At 42.2% G+C, this 24610-nt stretch overlaps 1 protein-coding gene across 3 annotated transcripts in view; it reads right to left on the reverse strand.

Annotated features, from left to right (window-relative positions):
• Nucleotides 1-3152: 3152 nt before the first annotated feature.
• Nucleotides 3153-24610, reverse strand: part of Nusap1 (nucleolar and spindle associated protein 1) — a 49245-nt gene continuing 27787 nt past the window's right edge. For 2 of the 3 annotated variants that reach the window (XM_045157150.1, XM_045157148.1), the window contains 5 exons: nucleotides 22370-22557; nucleotides 15947-16098; nucleotides 11645-11761; nucleotides 7080-7188; nucleotides 3153-4446 (listed from right to left, as the gene is read on the reverse strand). In XM_045157150.1, coding sequence (XP_045013085.1) covers nucleotides 4350-4446; nucleotides 7080-7188; nucleotides 11645-11761; nucleotides 15947-16098; nucleotides 22370-22557 — 663 coding nt within the window. In that variant the 3' untranslated portion in view covers nucleotides 3153-4349. The remainder of the gene's footprint in view (nucleotides 4447-7079; nucleotides 7189-11644; nucleotides 11762-15946; nucleotides 16099-22369; nucleotides 22558-24610) is intronic. The other variant, XM_045157149.1, reaches the window with a different exon arrangement.

The following is a 24610-nucleotide window of genomic DNA, read 5'->3' on the forward strand; positions in this document are numbered from 1 at the left end:
TAGAAGCTCTGGGTCTCTCCTGCTTCCCTGCTGTGTTGATAACTTCTTATATGCCTTCACTTTTTGCAGAAGAGTGTATTTTGTTGTTTTTCTGCTTATTCTACCCCCCCCCCCCACCGGCTGCTTTGGTGTGGCTCCTATGCTGCCATCTTACATGGAAGTCTCCCCCATTCTTAATTTAAGGTTGTTTTGGAGGTGGGTGTCAGGGCTTCATATGGAATTTAAGCTGCTCTTGAGCTCCTGATCCATCACCATGCTCAGCAATTTATTAATTTCTTTAAAAAAATTGTTTTGTTTTTTGAGGTAGGATCTCACTCTAGCCCAGGCTGACCTGGAATTCACCATGTAGACTCAGGGTGGCCTCAAACTCACACCAATCCTCCTACCTCTGCCTGAGTGCTGGGGTTAAAGGCATGCACCACCACACCCGGCTTTTAAAATTTTTATTTATTTATTTGAGGGAGAGAGAGAGAGAGAGAGAGAGAGAGAGAGAGAGAGAGAGAGAGAGAATGGGCATGGCAGGGAATTCAGCCACTGCAAACAAACTCCAGACACAGGTGCCACCTTATGTATCTGGCTTACATGGGTCCTGGGGAATTGAACCTGGGACCTTTGGCTTTGCAGGCAAATGCCTTAACTGCTAAGCCATCTCCCCAGCACATATTTATTAATCTTTTAAAAATTTATTTCTTTATTTGAGAATGAGAAAGAGGCAGATAGTGTGAGAGCGAATGGGCATGCCAGGACTTCTAGCCACTCCGAACAAACTTCACATTCATGTACCACATTGTGCATCTGGCTTTATGTGGATATTGACTGGGGAATTGAACTCTGGTCCTTAAGCTTTGCAGGTGAGTGCCTTAACTGCTAAGCTATCTCTCTAGCCCCTCCCTTTAAAAACTTTTAAATACTTTATTTGCAAGGAGAGACAGAGACAGAGAGAGAGAGAGAGAGAGAGAGAGAGAGAGAGAGAGAGAGAGAGAGAGGGAATAGGTATATGTGAGGCCTCTAGCCATTGCAAACAAACTCTAGATGCATGCATGACTTTGTGTATCCAGCTTTATGTGAGCACTGGGGAATTGAACCTAGGTTGTTAGGCTTTGCAGAAAGTGCCTTAACCACTGTGTCATCTTTCTAACCTCCCCACCTTTTGAGGTAGGGTCTTATTCTAGCCCAGGGTGATCTAGAACTGTTTCCTCAGGCTGATTTCAAATTCATGGTGATTCTTCTACCTCTGCTTCCTAAATGATAGGATTAAAATCACGTGTCATGATGCCTGGCTATTAATTTATTTTTCTTTGTTTTTTGAGGTAAGGTCTCACTTTAGCCCAGGCTGGCCTGAAACCCACTATATAGTCTCATGCACCACCACACCCAGTCCAAATTTCTTTAAAAATATTTTTATCTGTAAGGGGAAAATAGAGACAGAGGAAGTATGGGTGTGCCAGGTCCCCTTGCCAGTCCAGATGTATGTGTCACTTTGTACATCTGGCTCTATGTGGATATTGTAGAATCAAATCTGATTGGCAGTCTTTTCAAGCATGTGTGTTAACTACTGAGCCATCTTCTCATGTAACCTGGGGCAAAATGTGGTATACACACAAAATAAAGAAATATATAATGTTAGGGGCTGGGGATGTAGCTCAATTTTGCACTGGGGTGGTGAAGGAAATGTAATAAAAAATTCAAGGCCATCCTCAGGTACATAGGAAGTTTGAAGCTAGCTTGGGATACGAGACCTTGTTTCAAATAAAAAATGTATATGTATCAAAGAGATGTTGGTCTTGTATCCTTGACCTTGAACTATTTTTAGTAGCTTTTTAGTGAACTCCTTGTATGTGTGGTATATTCATGTATAGACACACGTGCCCATGAGCATACAGAAGCCAGAGAATGTCCTTTGTCTTCCTTTAGGTCTCACTGAACCTGGAGCTGCTGGTTTTGGTCAGATTGGCTGACCAGCAAGCCCCAGCAATAATCCTGTCTCTACCCACTTAGCACTGGGGTTTTAGGCATGCCTGGCTTTTTAATAGGTGCTAGGGATCAAACTCAGGTTTTTTTTTTTTTTTTTTTTTTTTTTTTTGGTTTTTGAGGTAGGGTCTCACTCTGGCTTAGGCTGACCTGGAATTCACTATGTAGTCTCAGGGTGGCCTTGAACTCTCGGCGATCCTCCTACCTCTGCCTCCCGAGTGCTGGGATTAAAGGCGTGCGCCACCACGCCCAGCCAAACTCAGGTTTTGATGCTTGTATACCAAGCACTCTTATTTGCTGAGCCATCTTCCAGCCCTTTTTAGTTTTTTATTTTTATTTATTTTTTGGTTTTTGGAAGTAGGGTCTTACTCTAGCCCAGGCTGATCTAGAATTCACTATGTAGTCTCAGGCTGGACTTGAGCTCATGGTAATCCTCCTACCTCTGCTTCCCAAGTGCTGGGATAAAAGGTGTGCGCCACCACGCCAGGCCCTTTTTAGATTTGTTGTTGTTGTTACTGTTTATTTTTTGGAGACAGGATCTCTCTATGTTAACTCTCAATGGACCAGAATTTACAATGTAGACCAGGCTGCCTTGAATTTGCAGTGATCCTCCTGCCTCTTCCTCCCAAGTGCTGGGATTTCAGGCGTGTGCCATCATGTTTGGCTTAATCCAGAGGTTTCTTGAGTTCTTATATTTCTATCTTCTTCATACAAAAATCTTAATTAGATAATATGCCATGTTCTGAACATATATACAAGACAAGGAGTATAGTAAAACTGGAGAGCGGTGCTGTGGAAATACATGGAATATGACCATTTAGGTCTGGGAATACACCTCAGTAACAGAATGCTTGCCTAGCAAGTGTACTGCTTTAGATTCAAACCCCAGTGGCAGAAGGGGGAAGAATTATTTTCAGCCAGTTGTGGTGGCACATGTCTGTAACTGCAGCATATGGGAGCTGGAGGCGGAGGATCAGGAGTTCAGGTCTTCAGCTTCATAGTGAGTTTAGGGACAGTATGGGTTATATGAGATCCAGGCTCACACAAATAAGGCAAAGTGGAAGGGAAGAGAAAGTGAAGGAGAAAGAAGCAGGTGCTTAAGAAAGAAAAGGGAGCATATAAATTTTTACTGTTCTGATCATCAAAATTTGGGGTAATGTTTACAAAGAATGACCCTATCGCAGTGAGGAACAATTTTATTCATGAAAATCTTAAGCAGCACATAATACAGAATGTAGATGGCAGAGCAACAAACATGGATACGCTTTGCAACTCTAGTCCTTTCCATGAAATTAGTAAGATTTGTTAAGTTTCACAACATAGTAATCCTTACAGCATTAATTCTCCAAAAAAAAAAAAAAAATTTTTTTTTGGGCAGTTCTAGTGATAAAATCCAGGGTGTGGTATATGTGCTCTACAACCAAGGTACATCCCTAGTCCTCCCTGTGATAGGGCTCTGTAGCTCTTATTATTATTTTTAAATAAAATGTATAAAGAGCTGTAGAATTTTATTTTTAAGAATATAGTGAGTAAGCCAAGCATGGTGGTGCATGCTTTTAATTCCAGTACTCAAGAGGCAGAGGTAGGATCTCCATGAGTGGGAGGCCACTCTGATCCTACACAGTGATTCCAGGAGGTTAGCCTGGGCTAGACAGAGACTCTACCTTGAAAATTGAAAAACAAACCAAAACAAAAAAAACATCAAAAAAAAAAAATAGTGAATGACAGGTGGTAATTACATGAAATGATCTAAACATTTTTTCTTTCTTTCTTTTTTTTTTTGAGTCTCTAGCCCAGGCTGATCTGAGACTTAGCTCTGTAACCAAGCCTGCCCTTGAACTTACATCTATCTTCCTACTGAGTACTGGGATTAAAAGTGTGAACAACCACACATGGCTTAAACAAAGTTCTTAAAAACTGAAAACAGTTTTCACCTATAACCAAATCATTGGCCCAATTCAGTAAGATTACGTGATATTCTAGACTATACAACAAACCTTTCCTCCCTCTTATTTTTATTCTTGCAGTAAGCCTGTGGTGTGACTAGCTGCCATCAGGGAGATGTTCTGGTCAGAAGGAACCTGTAGTCCTGTGGTTATTAGAACAGCACAAGAATCTTGACATGGAAAGTCCCGAGGATGGGTCTTACTAGAAAACTAAGTTGTATGGGGCAGGCAAGGTGAAAACCATTCCAGAGAATTTATGAACTTTAAGGTAATAGGGGCATAACATATAAAAGAACCCACAGACACCACACAGATTAATGAACAAGTTATGGTAGAAAAAGAGCTTTTGAGGAAAGTGGGGAAAGACAGTATAAAAATATTTACAAAAGGAAACAAGCTTGGAATAAAGGAACAGACAGGATGTTAAAAACATTATTGGACATGAGGCATAATGAGGCCCCTTCGAGCTTGCAAAATCTTTTCTTTCTTCTCCTTCCGTTCTTGTTCATGTTTCTTCCGTTGTTCTTCCCTAGAGGGACAGGTAGGTCACATTAGATTCCACTCAAGTGCCACAACAACAGGCAACTGTAAAGCATATATTGTTGACTGAATTACCTGGTTAAATGACACCTAACAAATTGTATCATACAGATGTCTAAAAGGTACTTTGTTCCACATGCTGGTTCTAACATATGTCAGTCAGTGTTATCCTAAGAGGCCAGAAATTGTTATTTCCCTTTTTATTTTAACCCAGCATTCCAAAATTATGCATGGAAAAAGAACCAAAGGATGTGATACCTCAATGACTGAATTCAACTCTTATACTTAAATCAATAAATACACTAAAACATCTTATTTTACATGACAAATCTTGACTCCTAGAAGTGAAGCGCATTATCATATAGTCTGACTAAGGTGTCATGTGATACAGCATAAGATTCTACCAGCATCTGATCTGTCATGTGACTCAGCGTAAGGCTCTACCAGCATCTGGTCTTAGACTTCTAGAACTGTGAGCCAAATAAACTCATTTCTTTATAGAGTACCTGGTCTTAGGTATTTTGTTACTGCAGTACAAATCAGACTAAGACGTCTATTTCTAATTTGCTTAGCACTATCACTGAGACTGTCTCTCACATGCTTTTGTATATTATCTTTTGAAATTATAAAAAAGTTATTTAAAAAAAAGTAGGGCCAGAGAGATGGCTTAGTGGTTAAGGCACTTGCCTGCAAAACCAAAGGACCCAGGTTCAATTCCCCAGGACCCACATAAACCAGACGCACAGGATGGCATATGCATTTGGAGTTCATTTGCAGTGGCTGGAGGTGTGCTCATTCTTTCTCACTGTCTTTCAAATAAATAAATAAAAATAAAATATAAAAAACCAAACCAAAACAAAAAAGCCAGAAGCCATAGCACACTGGCAGTGATAGCAAGATGGGAGGCAAAGAAAAGTGAATTTCCAAGAAGCTTAAGGTGAGCTTTCCTTCCTTCCTTCCTCCCTCCCTCCCTCCCTCCCTTCCTTCCTTCCTCTCCCCTTTCCTTTCCTTTCCTTTCCTTTCCTTTCCTTTCCTTTCCTTTCCTTTTCCTTTCCTTTCCTTTCCTTTCCTTTCCTTTCCTCTCCCCTTTCCTTTCCTTTCCTTTCCTTTCCTTTCCTTTCCTCTCCCCTTTCCTTTCCCCTTTCCCCTTTCCTTTCCTTTCCCCTTTCCTTTCCCCTTTCCTTTCCTTTCCTTTCCTTTCCTTTCCCCTTTCCTTTCCTTTCCTTTCCTTTCCTTTCCTTTCCTTTCCTTTCCTTTCCTTTCCTTTCCTTTCCTTTCCTTTCCTTTCCTTTCCTTTCCTTTCCCCTTTCCTTTCCTTTCCTTTCCCCTTTCCTTTCCTTTCCTTTCCCCTTCCTTTCCTTTCCTTTCCTTTCCTTTCCTTTCCTTTCCTTTCCTTTCCTTTCCTTTCCCTTTCCTTTCCTTTCCTGTCCTTCCCTTCCCTGTCCTTTCCTTTCCTTTCCCCTTTCCTTTCCCCTTTCCTTTCCCCTTTCCTTTCCCCTTTCCTTTCCCCTTTCCTTTCCCCTTTCCTTTCCCCTTTCCTTTCCTTTCCTTTCCCCTTTCCTTTCCCCTTTCCTTTCCTTTCCTTTCCTTTCCTTTCCTTTCCTTTCCTTTCCTTTCCTTTCCTTTCCTTTCCTTTCCTTTCCTTTCCTTTCCTTTCCTTTCCTCTCCCCTTTCCTTTCCTTTCCTTTCCTTTCCTTTCCTTTCCTTTCCTTTCCTTTCCTCTCCCCTTTCCTTTCCTTTCCTTTCCTCTCCCCTTTCCTTTCCTTTCCTCTCCCCTTTCCTTTCCTTTCCTCTCCCCTTTCCTTTCCTTTCCTTTCCTCTCCCCTTTCCTTTCCTTTCCTCTCCCCTTTCCTTTCCTTTCCTCTCCCCTTTCCTTTCCTTTCCTTTCCTCTCCCCTTTCCTTTCCTTTCCTCTCCCCTTTCCTTTCCTTTCCTCTCCTCTCCTCTCCTCTCCCCTTTCCTCTCCTCCCCTCTCCTCTCCTCTCCTCTCCTCTCCTCTCCTCTCCCTCTCCTCTCCTCTCCCTCTCTTCCTCTCCCTCTCCTCTCCTCTCCTCTCCTCTCCTCTCCTCTCCTCTCCTCTCCTCTCCTCTCCTCTCCTCTCCTCTCCTCTCCTCTCCTCTCCTCTCCTCTCCTCTCCTCTCCCCTTTCCTCTCCTCTCCTCTCCTCTCCTCTCCTCTCCTCTCCTCTCCTCTCCTCTCCTCTCCTCTCTTTTCTTTTCTTTTCTTTTCTTTTCTTTTCTTTTCTTTTCTTTTCTTTTCTTTTCTTTTCTTTTCTTTTCTCTTTTTTGTTTTGAGATAGGGTCTCACTCTAGCCCAGGCTGACCAGGAATTCAGTATGTAGTCTAGGGATGGCTTGAACGCCTGTTGATCCTCCTACCTCTGCCTCCTGAGTGCTGGCATTAAAGGCATGTACCACCATGCTTGGCTTTTTCCTTTTAATTTTAACTCAGTAGAAGAATCCAGATCAAGAAACCCTGCTTCAAATGAGATAGACAGGTGACGACCAACCCAAAAGTTGTCCTCTGACCTATACATGAATGCTGTGGCGTGTGTGTACCTGCACTCACAGAACCATTCACAAACATACACAAATAAATTATAAATCCAGATAATCATGGACTCACCTAGACTGGAGAGATGGTTGCTTGTAAGTTTTCTTGTGGAAGTTAACTCTGCTTCCATGTTCATTCAGAGAATTACTTTCTTTAGACTGCCCCCATGGTTTCAGCTTTCCTGGTTTAGGCCAATATTAAGAATCTTTTATTACCAACTTTATTTATTTTTATTTTTATTTTATTTATTAGACAGAGAGAGACAGAAGTAAATAGAGAGAATGGGTGTGCCAGGGCTTCCAGCCACTGCAAACAAACTCTAGACACATGCGCCACTTTGTGTATTTGGCTTTATGTGGGTACTGAGTAATTGAACCTGGGACCTTTGGCTTTGCAGGCCAAGCGCCTCAACTACTAAGCCATCTCTCCAGCCCACAACTTTATTGTCTTTATCTTTGGCTACCTGTCTTTTTATCAACATTTATGCTTTGTTTTGCAGTACATGTTTGCCAGCATATGCTGCTTATTTTATTATTATTATTACTTTTTGGTTTTATAAGGCAGGGTCTCTCTCTCTTTAGCCCAGGCTGACCTGGAATTCACTATGCAGTCTCAGGCTGGCCTCAAACTCATAGTGCTCCTCCTACCTCTGCCTCCTGAGTACTGGATTTAAAGGTATGCATCACCATGTCTAGAAATGTATCATATTTTGAATCCTTAAGAAGTTATGGAAAATCCTGAACACTCACAAACCCTTTAATACTAAATACAATTATACAACACATTGAAAAAGCCATCGTACCCAAGCACTTTATCTACACAAAATATTTGCAATCATTTTGTTGAGGAGAAATGGGTATTTCCATGTTCAAAATAGCCAACTTCTAGAATAAACTTAGGTGGGCATTTGCAGGTGAACAATAAAGGTATAGGGTAGATGTGCACAACGGAATTGGCTTTAGCAAAGGACAGCCCTGCATTTGCAACGACTTGGACAGAAGTAGAGAAAAGGCTAATGAAGCCAGTCAAGCACAAGAAAAAAATCCTGCATGTTTCCACTTAGGTGTGGAATCTAATGTGAACTCAAGTTGAGAGTGGAACTGTGATTATTGGAGGTAGGAGAGGACTGGGAAGATGGTTAATGTTTACAGTTAGAATACAAGAATAAGCTAGAGACTTCCTGTGTAAGTACAATGTCTTGAGGGGACCTGAGACTGTAAGAGTTTAATTTTCAAATCCTACATAAATAACTGGGTATGGTCACACAGGCTTGTAACCCAAGTCTTACAGGTGACCAGAGACCCAATTGTCAGAGCCCTGCAAGTTCTGGGATCAATAAAAAGACTCGCTCAAAACAAGAACAGACAGAAGAGCAATGGAATAAGACATCCAACGTCCTGATCTGCCCACCACAGACGAGTACCCTCTCCCACAAATGAGTGTATATGGTGCTATAAAAGCACATACAGGTATGTACACTACACACATAAGCAAAAGGAGCCAGGTGTGGTGGTGTACACCTTTAATCCCAGTACTTGGGAGGCAGAGGACAAAGAAAAAAATTACCAGGGCTGAGGAGATGGTTCATTGATGTAAAATGCTTTTTGCAAAAGTGGATGGCCTAGGTTCAATTTCTCAGTACCCACATAATGCTGGATACAAAAAGTGGTATATATGTCTGTTGTTCTGCTTGTAGCAGCAAGACACTTTGGCCCACATGCACACAAAAGTGAATAAATAAAAAATTAAAAACAACAAACAACTCCTGTCAGATTGGCCACCATCATGAAAACAAATGATCATAAATGTTGGCGGGGATGTGGAAAAAGAGGAACCCTTCTACACTGCTGGTGGGAATGCAATCTGGTCCAGCCATTGTGGAAAACAGTGTGGAGGTTCCTAAAACAGCTAAAGATTGATCTACCATATGACCCAGCTATAGCACTCCTAGGCATATATCCAAAGGACTCATCTCATTTCCTTAGAAGTACGTGCTCAACCATGTTTATTGCTGCTCAATTTATAATAGCTGGGAAATGGAACCAGCCTAGATGTCCCTCAACAGATGAGTGGATAATGAAGATGTGGCACATTTACACAATGGAGTTCTACTCAGCAGTAAAGAAAAATGAAGTTATGAAATTTGCAGAAAAATGGATGGACCTGGAAAGTATTATACTAAGTGAGGTAACCCAGGCCCAGAAAGCCAAGCACTACATGTTCTCTCTCATATGTGGATCCTAGCTACAGATGATTGGGCTTCTGCGTGAGAATGAAAATAGTTAGTAGCAGAGGCCAGTAAGTTAAAAAGGAGACATAAAGAGAAGAGAAAGGAAGGGAGGAGGGTACTTAATAGGTTGATATTGTATATATGTAAGTACAATGATTGTGATGGGGAGGTAATATGATGGAGAATGGAATTTCAAAGCGGAAAGCGTGGGGGGTGGGGAGGGAGGGAATTACCATGGGATTTTTTTAATAATCATGGAAAATGCTAAGAAAAACATTAAAAAAACAAAAACAAAAACAAAAACAAAGCAACTAATAAGCCAAAAAAGAAGTGTTCTCACTACAAAAAAAAAAAAAAAAAAAAAGTGAGACTAAAAAATAAAAACTCAGGCTGGAGGGATGGCTTATTGGGTAAGGTGTTTGCCTGCAAAGCCAAAGGACCCAGGTTCAATTCCCCATGAACCACGTTAGCCAGATGCATAAGGAGGTACACACATCTGGAGTTTGTTTGCAGTGGCTGGAGGCCCTAGTGTGCCCATTCATTCTTTCTCTCTCCCTGTTTCTCTGTCAAATAAATAAATAAATAAAGATAAAAACTCTGCTGGGTGTGGTGGCTCACGCCTTTAATCCCAGCATTTGGGAGGCAGAGATTAAGAGATAGGAGGATTGCTGTGAGGACACCAGGTAAGCCTGGGCTAGAGTGAGATCCTACCTTGAAAAACCAAAAGAATCCCCCCCCCACACACCTTTATTTACTTTTGTAGCATTAAGAATCAAAATGTTGGGCTGGAGCGATGGCTTAGCGGTTAAGCGCTTGCCTGTGAAGCCTAAGGACCCCGGTTCGAGGCTCGGTTCCCCAGGTCCCACGTTAGCCAGATGCACAAGGGGGCACACGCATCTGGAGTTCGTTTGCAGAGGCTGGAAGCCCTGGCGTGCCCATTCTCTCTCTCCCCTCTATCTGTCTTTCTCTCTGTGTCTGTCGCTCTCAAATAAATAAAAAATTAAAAAAAAAACATTTAAAAAAAAAAAGAATCAAAATGTTGGGCTGGAGAGATGCTGGAGAGATGGCTTAGTGGTTAAGCGCTTGCCTGCGAAGCCTAAGGACCCCGGTTCGAGGCTCGGTTCTCCTGGTTCCACGTTAGCCAGATGCACAAGGGGGTGCACGCGTCTGGAGTTCGTTTGCAGAGGCTGGAAGCCCTGGCACACCCATTCTCTCTCTCTCCCTCTATCTGTCTTTCTCTCTGTGTCTGTCGCTCTCAAATAAATAAATAAATAATTAAAAAAATATATATTGTATAAAATTACCTCCAAGCCATGTGTACACAGTACTTCTGAAAAGTAAATAAACTTTATAAAAAAAAAAAAGAATCAAAATGTAGCTGGAGAGATAGTTTAGCAGTTAAGGCCTGTGAAGCCTAAGGAGTTAGGTTTTATTCCCCCAAAACCACATATGCCAGATGTACAAGTTGGTACATTTATCTAGAGTTCATCTGCATTGGCTAGAAGCCCCAACTTGCCCATTCTCTCCCTTCCCCCCTCCTTGGCTTCTTTTCAATTTTTTTTTTTTGTTTATTTTTATTTATTTGAGAGCAACAGAGACAGACAGAGGCAGAGAGAGGGAGAACGGGTGCACCAGGGCCTCCAGCCACTGCAAACGAAATCCAGACACATGGGCCCCCTTGTGCATCTGGCTAACGTGGGTCCTCGGATATCAAGCCTCAAACTAGGGTCCTTAGGCTTCATAGGCAAGTGCTTAACTGCTAAGCCACTTCTCCATCCCATTGGCTTCTTTCTTTCATAAATAAATAAAAATTTCAAAAACTAGGGAGGGAGGAAATTACCATGGGATATTATGGAAGCTATCAATAAAAAATTAAATTAAGCCGGGCGTGGTGGCGCACGCCTTTAATCCCAGTACTCGGGAGGCAGAGGTAGGAGGATCGCCGTGAGTTCGAGGCCACCCTGAGACTACATAGTGAATTCCAGGTCAGCCTGAGCCAGAGTGAGACCCTACCTCGAAAAAAAAAAAAAAAAAAAATTAAATTAAAAAATTTTCAAAAACTAGTCAAAAGAAGAATCAAAATGAGTGCCTTCTGCATTCTAGGCAAGTACTTTACTACTAAATTATATGTGTCCCCATCCTTTTCTCACAACTTTAGATGCAGAATTATTTGATCATAATTCTTTTTTTCTTTTCTTTTCTTTCTTTTTTTTGGTTTTTCAAGGTAGGGTTTCACACTAGCTCAGGCTGACCTGGAATTCACTAGTCTCAGGGTGGCCTCAAACTCATGAACTTGGTGATCCTTCTACCTTTGTCTACCAAGGCTGGGATTAAAGGCATGCACCACCACGCTAGGCTTGATCTTAATTCTTACTCAAACTCTTCACCCCAAAGCACTTCCACATACCTTTGTGTGGCTCATAGTTGAGGGGACGAGACAAACTTGCTTTGAGATCAAATACTGGTTTCTTATTGGAGCCTGGAGTCTGTGTTGCTACTGTTGTCAATTTAAATGGTGTAATAACTGAAACAAAACAAAAACACAAACACCAATGAGCTTAATTATGAAAAAAAAAAAAAGAACCCATTATAAGTGCTTTTTCTGTTTGTTTTTATCCAGGTAGGGTATCAGACTAGCCCACATTGACCTGGAATTCACTATATAGCCTCAGGGTGGCCTCAAACTCACAGGGATCCTCCTACCTCGCCTCCTGAGTGCAGGCATTAAAGGTGTGTGCCTACCTAAAGCTATTATAGGTTTTTATCAAAGTATCACTTCTATATTTAAGAATATCTATGTTACAGATGGTATGTTCATATCCCTACCTCCAATTTGTGTTGAGATGAAATTGTAATCCAGTGTGATTGGTATTAGGGGTAAGGACATTTGAGAAGTAATGATTCATGAATGGATGACTGCCTTAACAAACTCTGCATCACTCCAGCTGTCCTTTCTCCCCTGAGGATACAACTGAAGTCAGCAAGTCTGCTGCTTGAAAGAGGGCCTGGGTCCCAACTGCACACTAGGACCTTTATGTAGCCTCCAGGTTTAAGAAATACATTTCTTTTGTTTATAAGCCACTCAGTCATTGGTGAATTGTTATAGCAGTGCAAGCAGGCTAAGACAATCTATATGGATGAAACAGATGCAGGGCTAAAAAACAGTAAAGAGGATAAAATAAATGAGAAAGGAAAGTAAACAGCTAGGGATAGAGCTCAGTGGTAGAGTGCTTTCCTAGCACGCATGGGTGCAGGATTTGGCCCCAACACTGAGACCCTACCTCAAAAAAACAAAAACAAACAACCAACAAACAAAAAAGATAGCCTTTACTAATAGCTACAGCTACAACTCCTTTCATCTGTATGTGATCGTCTCTAAGTGTGTTTTAAGTACTGTTAATACCAATCACATTTAAAAAAATTTTTATTTATTTATTTATTTGAGAGCGACAGACACAGAGAGAAAGACAGATAGAGGGAGAGAGAGAATGGGCGCGCCAGGGCTTCCAGCCTCTGCAAACGAACTCCAGACGCGTGCGCCCCCTTGTGCATCTGGCTAACGTGGGACCTGGGGAACCAAGCCTCGAACCGGGGTCCTTAGGCTTCACAGGCAAGCGCTTAACCACTAAGCCATCTCTCCAGCCCCCAATCACATATTTTTTAATTTGGTCATTTTGTTGCTGCTGCTGTTGTTTTTGACTCTAGCCCAGGCTGACCTGGAATTTACTATGTAGTCTCAGGGTGCTATAATCTCAACACTTGGAAGGTGGAGGCAGGAAGATCAGGAGTTCAAGGCCATACTCAGCACATAGCTTGGGCTACAGTGTGAAAGCTCATCTCAAAACAAATAACAAAGGGCTGGAGAGATAGCTTAGCAGTTAAGACATTTGCCTGCAAAGCCAGAGGACGCAGGTTCAATTCCCCAGGACCCACATAAGCCAGATGCACATGGTAGCACATGTGTCTGGAGTTCATTTGCAATGGCTGGAGGCCCGGAGCGCCCATTCTCTCTCTGTCTCTTTCTCTCTCAAATAAATAAAGAAAACACACACACTCGCACAATTAAAAAAAACCCCAAAACAAACAACAAAGAAAACCCCCAAATAGTCAGTGTGGTGGGTGTTTACCTTTATTCCCAGCTCTTGGGAGGCAGAGGTAGGAGGATCTTTGTGAGTCTGAGGCCAGCCTGGAGCTACAGAGTGAGTTCCAGGTCAGCCTGCGCTACAGTGATAATACACCTTGAAAAAGCCAAAAACAGGACTGAGCATGGTGGTGTACACCTTTAATCCCAGCACTTGGGAGGCTGAAGTAGGAGGACTACCATGAGTTCAAGGCCACCCTGACGATCACATACAGATGAAAGGAGTTGTAACTGTAGTTATTAGTAAATGCTATTTTTTTTTGTTTGTTTGTTTTTGTTTTTTTGAGGTAGGGTCTCATGCTAGCCCAGGCTGACCTGGAATTCACTCTGTATTGTCAGGGTAGCCTTGAACTCACTGTGATCCTCCTGCCTCTGCCTCCCGAGTGCTGGGATTCATGGTGTGTGCCACCACACTCAGTTGTGGGGCTATCATTTTTTATTTTTATTTTAAATTTTTATTAACATTTTCCGTGATTATAAAATATATCCCATGTTAATTCCCTCCTTCCCTACCCCCACACTTTCCCATTTGAAATTCCATTCTCCATCATATTACCTCCCCATTACAACAATCATTGTAATTACATATATACAGTATCAACCTATTAAGTATCCTCCTCCCTTCCTTTCTCTTCCCTTTATGTCTCCTTTTTAACTTACTAGCCTCTGCTACTAAGTATTTTCATTCTCACGCAGAAGAATATATACATACACACACACACACACACACACACACACACACACATATATATATATATATTTTTTATTAACAACTTCCATGATTGTAAACAATATCCCATGGTAATATCCTCCCTCCCCCCACTTTCCCCTGTGAAACTCCATTCTCCATCATATCCCCGCCCCTCTCAGTCTGTCTTTTATAAAAATTCAATTAAAAATACTAAAATTAAAAATACAACAAAATGGTATAACTTAGTAAGCCTTTTGCTTCAATTGGCATCAAATATCTGCCACATTTTATAATCCTTTCCCCTTGTGACAAAAGCCACTGGTTCAATTCCCCAGTACCCACATAAAGTCACACACAAAGCGGCACGTGTACCTGGAGTTCATTTCAACAGCAAGAGGCCACGGCGTGCCCATTCTCTCTCTCAGATAAATAATTAAAAATGTTCATATATATATATATATATATATATATATATATTTTTTTTTTTTTTTTTTTGAGAAAGAATGAGAGAGAGAGAATAGGTGTGCCAGGGTCTCCAGCCACTGCAAATGAACTCCAGACGCATATGCCACCTTGTGCATCTGGCTTACGTGGGTCCTGGGGAATTGGACCTGGGTCCTTTGGCTTTGCAGACAAGCGCCTTAACTGCTAAGCCATCTCTCTAGCCCTTTTTTGGGTTTTCGAGGTAGGGTCTTACACTCTAGCCCAGGCTGACATGGAATTCACTTATGTAGTCTCAGGGTGGCCTGAAACGCATAGTGATCTACCTGCCTCTGCCTCCTGAATGCTGGGATTAAAGGCATGTATCACCATGCCTGGCCAAAATATTTAAAAATAAAAAGTTCTCAAAAAATTTATTCATTAACTTTTTTAAAGTTTTTTTTTTGGGGGGGAAGGGTCTAATCAGGCTGACCTGGAATTCACTATGTAGTCTCAAGGTGGCCTTGAACTCACAGCGATCCTCCTACCTCTGCCTTCCTGAGTGCTGACACCTGGCTTCCATGTGGTTTTGTTTTGTTTTTGCCAAAGAAAGGGATCTGGAGTGGAGGAAGAGCACTGACACCTTGGGATTGTCCTTTGACCTCCATATGTGCTCATACACAACACACACAAATACATTTTTAAAGCTTCAAAAAACAACAACAAAATAACCTGAGCACCCCAGGAGTGTACCCTGGTGGTAGAGGAAGCCATTGGCACACGTGAGGCCTCAAATTTAAACCCCAGTGACACAATTACTGAGTTACCGGCGGTAGCCTGTATGATAACAAGTATCTGTATGGTTTATCCTGGCCTGAACAATTTATATCATGAACTCTGAGATCTGAGATCCTGTTAGCTTCAGAGGTCTAGCAGACCACTAAGAGCCTTAATGAATCCTGTGGTTCTTCTTCTAATTCCTGAGTGCCAGAAAGAGCTGAACATTCTTCAGGAAGGGCCACTATCTCAGGACTCCTCAACTGAACAGTATCAGTTTTTGGCACATGTGTCTGGCATTTCCTTACCATAATAAAATGAAAAATACACTAGGTTCTGTGAGCTCCAGGCCAGCCTGGGCCACAGAGTTGCAGGTCGTCTGAGCTAGAGTGAGGCTGCCTCAAAAATACAAACAAAATGTTGAATTTTCTTTTTCTTTTTTTCGAGGTAGGGTCTTGCTCTAAGCTCAGGCTGTCCTAGAATTCATTATGTAGTCTCAGGGTGACCTCGAACTCATGGCAATCCCCTACCTCTGCCTTCCCAGTGCTGGGATTAAAGGCGTGTGACACCACACCCAGCTACAATGTTGAAGTTCTTATATTCATTTTATGAGAAGATAGGCACACTTAATTTTAGGAAGTTACAGGCTTAAAGATGAACCCTCTTTTGTTTATTTTTACCAGAAGAATTCTCCTTGGTCCTTAACTTGGGCGTCCTGAGCACAGCCTGGCCTTTTGAGGCACTCCCAGATATGATCACATGTGGAGACTTTCTGGCTGGAGTCTTGGTCAGGGAACGCTTATGCTCATTATCTTTAGTAGCAGCTGAAAACCTAAACACAACAGTAGAATGGAAGATGTGAGAATGTATGTTAATCATATAAATGAAATCACTGGACCACAGCAAATAGCTAAAAGGCCTCAATAAGTACTTGCTGTATGAATCAAACTCTTTTTTTTTTTAAATTTATTTTTGGGCTGGAGAGATGGCTTAGCGGTTAAGCGCTTGCCTGTGAAGCCTAAGGACCCCGGTTTGAGGCTCGGTTCCCCAGGTCCCACGTTAGCCAGATGCACAAGGGGGCGCACGTGTCTGGAGTTCGTTTGCAGAGGCTGGTAGCCCTGGTGCACCCATTCTTTCTCTCCCTCTATCTGTCTTTCTCTCTGTGTCTGTCTCTCTCAAATAAATAAATAAATAAAAATAAAAAAAAATTATTTTTATTTATGCTTCAACTGCTAAGCCATCCCTCCAGCCCTGAAACAACCTCTTATAGAAAAGGCATGTTCTGTAAATAATTCATCTGTTGGCTTCCATTATTAGCATTTTCTGGTGTTCCTGTATTGGCCCATGACAGCATAAACCGACCTACAGGTCACACATTACAGTTCAGGAGGCAGGCTGAGATCCTCTCCTTTCTCTTCTACTTCAGTGACGTCAAGGCAGAGGGACGAGAGACTATGTTGCAAAAGAAGTCATGGTAACATCTTCCTAGAACAACTACATTTGAGTGGAACTCTTAACAGTAGGGCACTTCAGCGCTTATAACTAAAGATTTGATGGTGATCCTAAATCAACACCCTAAAAGTATTGCCAAAAAGGTTCTATAATGGAGTTAAGAAATTAGATGTGTTAGGAGAGATACTATGAAAACAGATTGTTTTGTATTTCTACAGAAGTGAGGCTTAGCTCTCAGACCTTGTTAAGTGGTATTGAATGAAATCATAGGCACATTATATTTCAAACTATCTTAATAAATAGAATTCTAAAATTAGGGCTGGAGAGGTGGCTTAGCTAGTGGTTAAGGCACATGCCTGTGAAGCCTAAGGACCCAGGTTCGATTCTCCAGGTCCCATGTAAGCCAGATGTACATGGTTGTACATGTGTCTGGAGTTCGTTTGCAGTGGCTAGAGGCCCCTGGTGCGCCCATTCTCTCTTTTTCTCCTTCCCTGTCTCTAATAAATTAAAAAAAAACTTCTAAAATTAGGCTATCTTTAAGTTTTAAAGACCATGTTAGGGCAGAGGATATAGTATGGTAGAGAAATTTGACAGAGAAGCCAGACCTAGTTGATCCTCTGAAACAATTTCTATTGTACAAGCCTTTACCTGGGAGACAGCATGGCCCTGAGTCTCCTCCCTATCTATGCTATCTCCCTATCTAAGCTGCACCCTGCTTGTAGGTTATCTGGTTAGTTCAGTCATAGACAAACTCCCCTGAACTTCTGTAATTTTCTGCTTGTAGTCCCCAGTCACATAGCCCAGAAGTTTAACTCACCACCATTATAAAGAACTCAAGATGATGTCAAGCTGCCTACCATATTGTGTATACAACCTTTGAGTTATCAGAGCTCAGGATTCAGGCTTTGGAAGTTGTTCTCCTGAGTCCATGTCAACATGAATAAATCTGATTCTCCACTCTATCTCTGGTGCTGGTTCTGTGTGCTTCAGTTTCAAGTTAACAGTAGCTCAGGTGGTAGAGCGCTTGCCTCCAACACCATCTCCAACACACCATAAACCAGGCATGGTAGTACAAGCCTGTAAGTCAGAGGTACTAAGATCACAAAAATCTCCAAAACACCACAAAATAAAACAAAGTTCAAGGCCATCCTTGGCTACATAGCTTCTTTGAGGCCAGCCTAGGATACATGAGATGAGACCCTGTCTCAACTCCCCTGCAAGAAACCCAAACCCAAACCAAATTATAGTAGAAAGGTCTAAGTGGGGCTGGGGGGAGGAGACAGAGAAGAACAGGGAGTGGGAGAAGGGTTAATCAAAATTAAAGATGGGGCTGTGGATACAGCTCAGTGGTTAAAGGTCCTTGTTTGCAGAACCTTCTGGCCTGGTTCAATTCTATTGTTATACATACAAAGCTAGATGCACATATGTCTGGAGTTCTTGCAGTGGCAAGAAGCCCTGGCATGCCCATTCATTCTGTCTCTCTCTCTCTCTCTCAAATAAATAAATATGGTTTTAAAAAAATGGTCTGGGGAGATGGCTCATCAGTTTAAGTCGTTTGCTTGAAAAATTAATGATGTTATGAATAAGCCATAGCAACTTCTTTTTTAAAATTTATTTTTGGGCTGGAGAGATGGCTTAGCAGTTAAGCGCTTGCCTGTGAAGCCTAAGGACGCCGGTTCGAGGCTCGGTTCCCCAGGTCCCACGTTAGCAGCGGCATCACCAAAAAGCCCACCTCAGTATAGGTGACGATTCATGGAGGTGGCATCTCTGGAGTTCACTACACACCTGAAGGCAGCTCAGCTAACTTCTTTGCTAACTAAAAGTATGTATGTTAAAAGAAGAGTTTGGGCAGAAGTACCCTGCAGGGGTGGATAGTGCTATTTCCAGAAACCACAGACTGTTACAGACAAACTTGAGTGCCAGGGGTGGGATACCTTCCAGTGAGTTGCTGGTCAGAGAGGCTCCTGATGCTCCCAAACAGTAAGGCTATTGCTAAACACTTGGTTACCCACCAGAACCACATGGTGAGACCCTACTGCTGAAGACACCACATGTTTTGGCATAGGTTGCTGAGAAATCAAACTGGAGCTGAGCTGGAAGCCTCCACCCTGTTGACAATTGTCATAGTACTGGAAACTGCTGTGAAGCTTGTTGGGAAAGAAAATACATCTATGGGCTTAACTAGGAATGGACCCTGCAAGCTACAAGGCTGGCTGTTGTATAGTAGATTCCTATAGATTAAAATATTCCCTTTAAAAAAAATATGTTATTCATTTATTTATTTGAGAAAGAGGGAGATGGAGATTTGGGAATTAATGCCTCCTGGAGGGAGAGTATTGCTGGGGGCGGGCTTATGGATGTCATAGCTTCTGTGCCCTATTTGAGATGAACAGACTCCCCACCCAAAAAAAGTTTTCCAAGGGCTGGAGAGATGGTTTAGTGGTTCAGTGCTTGCCTGTGAAGCCTAAGGACCCCAGTTGGAGGCTCGGTTCCCCAGGTCCCATGTTAGCCAGATGCACAAGGGGGTGCACACATCTGGAGTTCGTTTGCAGTGGCTGGAAGCTCTGGCACGCCCATTCTCTCTCTCTCTCCTTCTATCTGTCTTTCGCTCTCAAATAAATAAATAAAACATGGACAAAAAAAAAAAAAGTTTTCCACAACATTGGTCAGCCAGGCCAAATATATCGACTAATGCAATGATGGTATGTCTGCTATGGGTTATGTTGCTAACCAACTGCTCTGACTGGATTTGAAGCCTGCTCTATGAGAGGAAATTCATGTCTAGCAGAGCACCTAATCAAAAGTCTATGGCTGGAGAGGTCATATGCCTGGGGGGGGGGGGCTATTACTATTGTTTTCTAAATGGATATATTATACCTACCACATTACCCTCTTGTTTATATTCATATATTAGTGGTACCCTCATTTTTTGTTAGAGAAGCATCTCTTTAAATGGCAATGACTACTAGAGAGACTCAAATTTATCAGATTGCTGAGAGGAAATGACAAGAAATTAATTTTCTACACTAAATGAAACATCTTTATCACACCCTCCAAGGGTCAGGGATCATTGTGGAAGAGGTGATGGAAAGAAATCAGGAGCTAGCAGGGTGTGATGGCGCACACCTTTAATCCCAGCACTCAGGAGGCAGCGGTAGGAGGGTTACTTTGAGTTCAAGGCCACCCTGAGACTACATACTGAATAATAGTGGGCTAGTGTGAGACCCTTCCTCAATATACCAAAAAAAAAAAAAAAAAAAAAAAAAGAATGCAGGAGCTAAAGGATGGGGAGGAGTGCTGTCTTCCAGACACAAAGTGGTTGCTGCATTCATGACCTCACAGTGGCCACTGCTATCTACATAAGACCTGCATAGTATGAAGTCCAAAGAAAAAGAAAATGATGACATCAAAATAGAGGAGACTAGTTGGAAAGAAGAAGGGGTTCAGTGGAGGTGGATGCAGAGCAGGGGAACAGCAAAGGAGGGTGGTGGGCAGAGGTTATGATCAGGGCACAATATGTCTATGTATGGAGGTTGTCAATAAAAAGTTTTAAAAAAATGAAATAACTAAGCCAGGTGTGGTGGCGCACGCCTTTAATCCCAGCACTCGGGAGGCAGAGGTAGAAGGACTGCTGTGAGTTCGAGGCCACCCTGTGACTCCACAGTGAATTCCAGGTCAGCCTGGGCTAGAGTGAGACCCTACCTTGAAAACAAAACAAAACAAAAAAGATAACTATATTAAATAAGTACATATTGGGCAAAAGAAACCATGCACCATCTCTATTAAATACTGCAAATGACATTATGAAAAGAATTTTTTATTTTTTGTTTTTTTGAGGTAGGGTTTTCACTCTGGCCCAGGCTGACCTGGAATTCACTATGTAGTTTCAGGGTGGTCTCAAACCCATGGAAATCCTCCTATCTCTGCCTCCCGAGTGCTGGGATTAAAGACGTGTGCCAGGACGCCTGGCCAGAATAAAATTTTTGATGTGCATGGGCACACCAGGGTCTCTTGTTACAAACTCCAGATACTCCAGATGCCACTTTTTACATCTGGCTTTACATGGGTGCTGGGAAATTGAACCTGGGCCAGCAGACTTTGCAAAGTGCCTTTAAGGCTGAGCTATCTCCCCAGCCTTTAATTTTGATTTTGGAAGGAAATTATAGGCCTTTATCTGTGGAGACAGGAATAGTTGAAGGTGTCCTTGATGTCAGAAAATGCATAAGCAGGGTTGGAGAGATGGCTTAGCAGTTAAGCGTTTGCCTGTGAAGGATCCTGGTTCAAGGCTTGATTCCCCAGGACCAGGCTGGAGGCCCTGGTGTGCCCATTTTTTTTTTTTTCTCTCTCTCTCTCTGCCTGTTTCTCTCTCTCTCTCAAATAAATGAAAATTAAAAAAAAAAAAAAAGAAGAAAGAAAGAAAATGCACATGCAAAGAACATGGGGCGAAAGAGCATGAGAGAGCTGTATTATGACAATGGTCACACTGGTACTTTGGGACGAGTCTGTTTTACAGTTCATTAAGTTTTTTTAAAATAGGAATTTAGTTGCATTTTTGTACTTAAGTAGAAAATTTTCTATTATTCATCTTTGCTGATGTATATCAAAGTAATAAAATGAAAATTATATTGGGCTGGAGAGATTGCTTAGTGGTTAAGGTGCTTGCCTGTGAAGCCAAAGGACCCAAGTTCGATTCTGCAGGACCCATGCAAACTAGATGCATAAGGTGGTACATGGTCTGGAGTTTGTTTACAGTGGCTGGAGACTCTGGTATTCCCATTCTTTCTCTCTTTCAACAAATAAATAAATAAATAACTCTCTACATATATTTTGTTTTCTTTTTAATATATATTTTTTATTGACAACTTTTATACTTACAGACAACAAACCATGGTATCTCCCTCCCCTCCCCCATATTTTGTTTTTAATTATTAATTAAACCCTGTATTTTAGGAAGCAGGATTAAATAAGAAAACTCAATTCATATGTAAAGAAAAGATTGGAATTTATGGGCTGGAGAGATGGCTTAGTGGTTAAGGCACTTGCCTGCCAAGCCTAAGGATCCAGGTTTGATTCTCCAGTACCCACATAAACCAGAGTCACAAGGTAGCACATGGATCTGGAGTTTCTTTGCAGTGGCTAAAGGTCCCAGCACATTCATTCTCTCTCTCTCTTTCTCTCTCAAATTATAAATGAATAATCAAAAAAGATTAGAAATTATACAGACTGTTGTTCAAGCAGGGTACAATGGCACACATCAGCACATGGCAAGTAGAGTCAGGAGGGTCAGAAGTTCAAGGCTATTCTTAGTTACACAGAAAGTTCCAGGCCAGCCTGGGCTCTATGAGAAACAAACACAATGAAACAAAAATAAATAAAAACTGCTGATATGTTTCTGTCTATAATCCTGTTCTTATTCCTTCTTTTCTTTTAATCAACAATAAAGCACATTTTAAGACTGGGGATGCAGGCCAGTGATAGAGCCCTTGCCTGGCATATTCAAGGCCATGGGTTTGACCCTCAGCACACATACATAGGAGAGCACATGTAAGTATTTGTGTACACACATACCTAACATTAAAGAAGGAAAAAAAAAAACAAAAAACCTCCATCCAGATTTTGCCTCTGCTTACATTGTGGAGTGATCTCTTTACCTGACATTCATTCTCGTTGCTGAGAGTGCAGAGTGCCTGACTGACCCTCTTCCACACACGGTGCGTGGACTCGCAGGGCCATGGGGCTGGCGGTGTGAGCGGCACTGGCTGACAGGAGTGCAAGCCACAGAGGGTCTTCTTCTTGGAGGAACTGGAGTCACTGCCCCTTCTTTTTTGCCTGGAGGCTTCTAAAGAGGAGCAAAGGCACCATTTCAAACATTTTGGCAAGCATGCACCTTAATTGCTAAGCCATCTCTCCAGCCCAAAGGCACCATTGTAAAAGCTTGGGGGAACTGGGAGATGCTTCACAAACCCGATGACCCAAGTTCAGATCCGCAGAATCCACAGCAAACTGGACACAGAGTGTGAACATCAGTAGTCTAGCACGCCTGGGGAATACAGCAGCAAACAAAAATCCTTGCCTCAAGAACAATGTAGAAGGCAAGGACTGACACCGGAGGGTATCCTCTGACTTCCACACATGCACCATTGTATGTGTGCACTTACACACACAGATACAGACAGACAGACAGACAGACAGACACACACACACACACACACACACACACACACAGAGACAGAGAGAGAGAGAGAGAGAGAATATTCTAGGTCAGCCTGGGCTACAGCGAGACCCTACCTTGAAAAACCAAAACAATAACACTAAGAGGAAAGGCTGTATACAATGTGGTGCATGGCAATGGGAGGAAGGACCAGAATAACCTGAAGTTCTCAGGCCAGGGCAGCTGGTCTGCTGTTCATATGCAGTCTGGCAGTTCATTTGCAGGGTCAAGAGACCCTGTCTCAAAGAAGGTGGAACACAGACACCCTGAAGCTGTCCTCTGACCTACACATAGATACCCACATACATACAAATAGATAAAAACCTAAAAAAAAAAAAATCCCTTACCACAGAGCTAGGCTGTGTAATACATGCCTAAAATCTTAGCACTTGGGGAGTAGAAGTAGATCAGGAGTTCTGGGCCAATCTTAGCTACACAGCCTGGAGCTAGATGAGATCTCCTCTCCAACCAAATAAAAACAAAACCCAGCTATATAATTAGCATACAGAGGTGCTAGAGATACAGTTCAGTTGATAAAGTGCTTGACCAGCATGCATGAAGCTAATCTACTATAAATTGGAAGTGGAATCAAAACTCTATATAACACCTTACAAAGTGGAGGCAGGAGTATAAGAAAGTTCAAGTTGAAGCCAGCCTGGAATACATGAGACTATCTCAAAAAGAAATTAGCATATGGAATCTACAAGTAATCCTACATACTTCACCCCCAAATAACAGCCTTTTTACAAGGGAGGAGAGCTGGGAGGATGGCTCACTTACAAATTGTCTGCTGTGTAAGCATGAGGTCTTGGAGTCAGATTCCTAGTACGCATGTAGGAGCTGTGTGGTAGACTGCACCTGATCCCAGCTCGTGTAAGGCAAAGGCAAGAGGATCCCAGGGGCTTGCTGGCTAAGATGGAAAGCTACTGAGAAAGACCTCTGGCGTCCACATACACTTACCCACATGCCACACCATACACATGCAAAAAAAAATGGGGGAGGTGTAGGGGTAGGTTGAGATAAGGTCTCATGTAGCCCAGGCTGGTCTCAAACTTGTTACACAGCTGAGAATGACTCAGCCCAGGGCCTTATACTTACTAGGCAAGTGCTCTACCCCAGCCCTGTCCATCTTCAAGGACAACACTCCGTTCTGGTTGAGGCAGTTGTTCTGACCTTACTTTTATCTAGAAAATTAATTCATCCATACCACATAAGAAAGAGGTTGTAACTATCCACCAAGGTCTTAATAACAGTTTCACAAGGGACACGGATAGCCCTACTTCTCGGCATCTTTGTAGCTAGCTCACACCTCTGCAGAGAAAGCGTTTGTATCTTTCTGTAGTGCACCAGCACGAGCTTTTTGTCTATAGACTCAGGGGGACCTAGCACTTGCTAATGTACCTCTCCTTTGGCTTCTTCACTCCCATGACCAGAATGAAGGACTGGAAAAGTTTAATAATATTTGAGGATAAAAGAAAGCCAGCTCTTTAAAAAAAAATCATAAAAAATTATTTTTTCCAGACTCATGCTCCACCTTGTGCATCTGGCTTAGGTAGGTCCTGGGGAATCGAACCTGGGTCTTTTGGCTTTTCAGGCAAGCGCCTTCACCACTAATATTTTAATTTTATTTTTATTTATATATTTATTTATTTGAGAATGAGAGAGATAGAGAGGGAATGGG

The sequence above is a fragment of the Jaculus jaculus genome, chromosome 8, assembly GCF_020740685.1.
Source record: "Jaculus jaculus isolate mJacJac1 chromosome 8, mJacJac1.mat.Y.cur, whole genome shotgun sequence".
Classification (NCBI taxonomy): Eukaryota; Metazoa; Chordata; class Mammalia; order Rodentia; family Dipodidae; genus Jaculus; species Jaculus jaculus.